Source organism: Saccostrea cucullata, unplaced genomic scaffold (assembly GCF_032062105.1).
Source record: "Saccostrea cucullata isolate Sc308-1 unplaced genomic scaffold, CSIRO_AGI_Scuc_v1 ctg5811, whole genome shotgun sequence".
NCBI lineage: Eukaryota > Metazoa > Mollusca > Bivalvia > Ostreida > Ostreidae > Saccostrea > Saccostrea cuccullata.
This window is the reverse complement of record NW_026918135.1, coordinates 51,896-55,996: the sequence shown is the minus strand read 5'-3', so window position 1 is coordinate 55,996 and position 4,101 is coordinate 51,896. Positions and strand designations below refer to the sequence as shown.

Sequence of the window (4,101 nt, the reverse complement as noted above, 5' to 3'; positions counted from 1 at the left end):
CTTTTAAGATTTCGTCAGAAGAAAGTTGCTATTCAAGGAGATATTGAAGCAATGTTTCACCAAGTATCTATCCCTGAACAAGATCGAGACTGTCTAAGATTTCTGTGGTGAAAGGACGGCAATCTGGAAGCCAGCCCTGAACAATACAGAATGAAAGTTCACATCTTTGGAGCCACTTCCTCTCCTACTTGCTGTAACTATGCACTACAACAGACAGCTAAAGAATATGGTTCTGACTTTGACCCTACAGTTGTGACCACAGTACTCAGGAACATGTATGTAGATGACTGTTTGTCTTCGGTTGACACAGAGAAGAAAGCAGCGTTACTCATTGAAGATCTGTCTACACTTTGTAGTAAAGGTGGCTTCCATCTGACAAAATGGTTAAGTAATTCCAAACAAGTGTTAGAATCTGTTCCAGAAGAAGATCGAACCAAAGATGTGCAGAAATGGAACCTCGAAGGTGAAAGTGAAACACTCGTAGAACGTGCACTAGGTGTGTACTGGCTTGTTAACAGTGACCGTTTAAGATTCCTGATAAACATTAAAAATCAGCCAATGACCAGAAGAGGAATTCTATCTATAGTTAGTTCAATATTTGATCCTCTTGGTATCGTATCACCTTTCGTGATGACAGCAAAGACACTTCTTCAAAAAATGTGCAAAAATTCAGTTGGATGGGATGAAGAGATTACAGGAAGTCAACTAAAGGACTGGAAAAATTGGCTGACACAAGCAAAGAAACTTGAAAATGTGACACTTAAAAGATGCTACAAACCACAGGACTTCGGGACGATGACATGTCAGGAGTTGCACTGTTTTGCCGATGCAAGTGAAGTTGGAATTGGAGTTGTGGTATATCTACGACTCGTCAGTGAAACTGGAAAAATCCACTGTTCCTTCGTTCTTGGGAAATCGCGGGTGGCACCATTAAAAACAGTGACAATACCGAGACTTGAGTTGACGGCATCAACTTTAGCAGTGAAATTATGCAAGATAGTCACAAAACAGTTGGATTACCAAATTGATCAAGTTTACTTCTGGACAGATAGCATGTCCGTTCTTCGTTATATAAAGAACACGAAAACTCGCTTTCACACATTTGTCGCAAATAGGCTTGCCATTATTCATGCAGCAACTACAATCAATCAGTGGCACTATGTCACCTCGAAATTAAATCCAGCAGACTGTGCATCAAGGGGAATACCAGTAGTGAGTAGATTTCTAGATTCAGCATCATGGTTCAGCGGCCCTGAGTTTGTATGGAAACCATATGTTTCATGGCCATCTACTGAAATCGCTAGTGACTTGTTAGAAATTTACAGTGCTGAAATTAAGGAGAGTGTCAACACAGCAGTTGAGACAGAAACAGTGGAAGGAATGGAAAGATTACTCCGGCACTTCTCTTCATGGAAGAAGCTGAAAACAGTGACTGGATGGCTATTCTTAGCACGAGAAAACCTCAAAATAATAGCGGAGAGGAAAAGTGAACAGAGATCAAGAATGGTATCAGAGGGATTACCAGAAGAGGATATACAAGAATTGGAAATGAAGGAGAAGCATGACAGATTGAAAAATGCTAAACAAACAGAAAGACCTTCATTAAATGCAGACATTCTTGACAAAGCAGAAACATACATTTTGAAGTATGTGCAGATGAAGTATTTTGCCCAAGAATTTAAAGACTTGAATTCAAGTGAAAATGGAGTTGTTAAAAGGTCATCAAAACTAGCCAAGTTAGACCCAATTGTTCATAATGGAGTTCTACATGTAGGCGGTAGACTTAAGAAACTGGATACAACTCTAAACAGTAAACATCAAATAATTATTCCTAAAGAGTCTGTATTAGCCAGATTGATAGCAGAGGAAGCACATAAATCTGTCGGACACTTGGGGAAAAATTCAACGCTGGCACGTATCCGTGAGAAATATTGGATTCTTGGTGTGTCATCAATTGTGAAGTCAATCATTTCCAGATGCGTTATATGCAGAAAATATCAGGCACCTGCTTTGAAACAGAAAATGGCTGACCTTCCCAGCGAGAGACTTAAAGCTGATGACCCCCCCTTTACTCGAGTGGGCATGGATTATTTTGGTCCGTTTGAGCTTAAAAGAGGAAGAAGTATAGTAAAACGATACGGTGTCATATTTACTTGCCTATCTTCTCGAGCTGTACATTTAGAGGTTGCCTTTTCCTTGGATACAGACTCCTATATTGACGCCATTCGAAGGCTTATTGCACGACGAGGAAAACCAACTTGTATACTGTCTGATAATGGAACAAATCTGGTAGGAGCAGAACGTGAGCTAAGAACAGCACTGAATTCCTGGAATACGAACAGAATTTCTAGTCAATTATTACAGTCAGGAATTGAATGGAGCTTTAATCCAAGCTGCGTCTCACTTCGGAGGAGTATGGGAACGCCTCATTAGGATAGTCAGGAAAATCATGTATTCTGTTCTGCATGAACAAACGATTCATTTGGATGATGAGGGACTGTTAACCTTGTTTTGTGAAATTGAAGCCATCATGACTGGACGACCTCTTACAGAAGCTTCAAATGACTCAAATGACCTTTGTGCACTAACGCCAAATCATATACTACTCATGCGATCAGGAGAGAGTTTTCCCCCTGGAATTTTCCATGCATCGGACAACTACGCAAAACGTCGATGGAAACAGATACAGTATTTGGCTGATGTGTTTTGGACGCGTTGGATCAAAGAATATGTACCCCTTCTCCAACAGAGACAGAAGTGGCTGAAGCAGGAAAGAAACTTACAAGAAGGTGATTTAGTTCTCATCGTGGAAAACACTCCAAGAAACACATGGAATCTCGGCAGAGTGCTAGAAGTGATAAAGGACAAGTATGATGTTGTGCGCGTTGCAAGGAAAAAGACAGTGTCTTCCATTCTCACGCGACCAGTCACAAAGCTTTGTCTTCTTTTGGAAACAGATTGTGAAAAAGAGAAAACAAATCAGTGAACCTTCGTGCAGTTAAACGTAAAGTGATTGAACTCATTTTAGATGATTGTTTTGTCCATTTTTGATTTATTAAGAAATATGTTTTTGTAAAAACACATTTAGGGGCCGGTGTAATGGACAACCTGTATATTTTATTTCGAATTCCAATTTAGTCCGTAACTTTCGATTTCTGTATATTCCAAATTTATCCGAATGATACTTTACTATGATGTTTACCAAAAATGCATGAGCGCCATATTCAGTGTAAAGTTGTGTTCTACATGTTTTAACTGAAAGTTATTGAAAGTACCAGACATACATCACGGTAATTATCTATTGATTGTTTATTACATGCTGCCGGCTGTTTATATTTACTTGTTTCGTTTAATTGAAGTAGGAGTTTCTAATAATATCAATGTTTACAAAATTAAATGTAAGGAGCGCTTTTCATGTCATGATTTATACGGATAAAAAGTTATATTATGTGTACATTTAGTATTGAGTAGTATTAATCATAATGTTTAAATTTATTTTGTAGTCAATCTATGTCAGACACATCGAAGGATTTCTATGTGAATATAAATAAAGGACATCGAATTGAACCTGTACTGTCTTTGGTACTAAAGAGAGAACACAGTTATCCATATCATGGGGATCCCGAGCTAACCCACATCTTTTAAAGAACTATGGCACTAAAACCCAGTCCAGGAAGGAAAAAGTCCTCAGATCATTAGTTGTTTTTTTTTTTTTTTTTGATAATCAGATCAACGAAATCAACGAGCAGTTCAGGGAAATCCTGGGAGAGGCGTTATGCATAATAGGAAAAACGTCTCCCGCCGCAGGTTGGGCTAAAAGGAACTGAACAACAAAACAAGAGGGTTGACGGAGAAAATCGACCGACTCATGTTTGAATTTAAGATGAACATCAGATCTGCAAGGATCAGAGTCAACGGTGTAGAGTCCCGGAAGACATATCCACCGCAGACAAAAACTTCGCATCAATGCAAGAAATGGATAGAAATTTGTCTGTTTGTCATGCGCAATTGAATTTTTCTGTAGCACGTGACATACCACGCACTCTGGTTTTTAAATACATTCGTGTCAGAATGGCACTTCGTTTCAACGCAAAATCTAAG

General features: G+C 38.9%; 1 protein-coding gene across 1 annotated transcript; it reads left to right on the top strand.

Annotated features, from left to right (window-relative positions):
* Positions 1-2,402: 2,402 nt before the first annotated feature.
* LOC134254023 (uncharacterized) lies at positions 2,403-3,587 on the top strand. The gene is made up of 2 exons (XM_062736623.1): positions 2,403-3,290; positions 3,504-3,587. Exon 1 carries the CDS (start codon positions 2,450-2,452, stop codon positions 2,984-2,986), a length of 537 nt encoding a protein of 178 aa, XP_062592607.1. The 5' UTR covers positions 2,403-2,449; the 3' UTR covers positions 2,987-3,290; positions 3,504-3,587.
* The last annotated feature ends 514 nt before the right edge of the window (positions 3,588-4,101 follow it).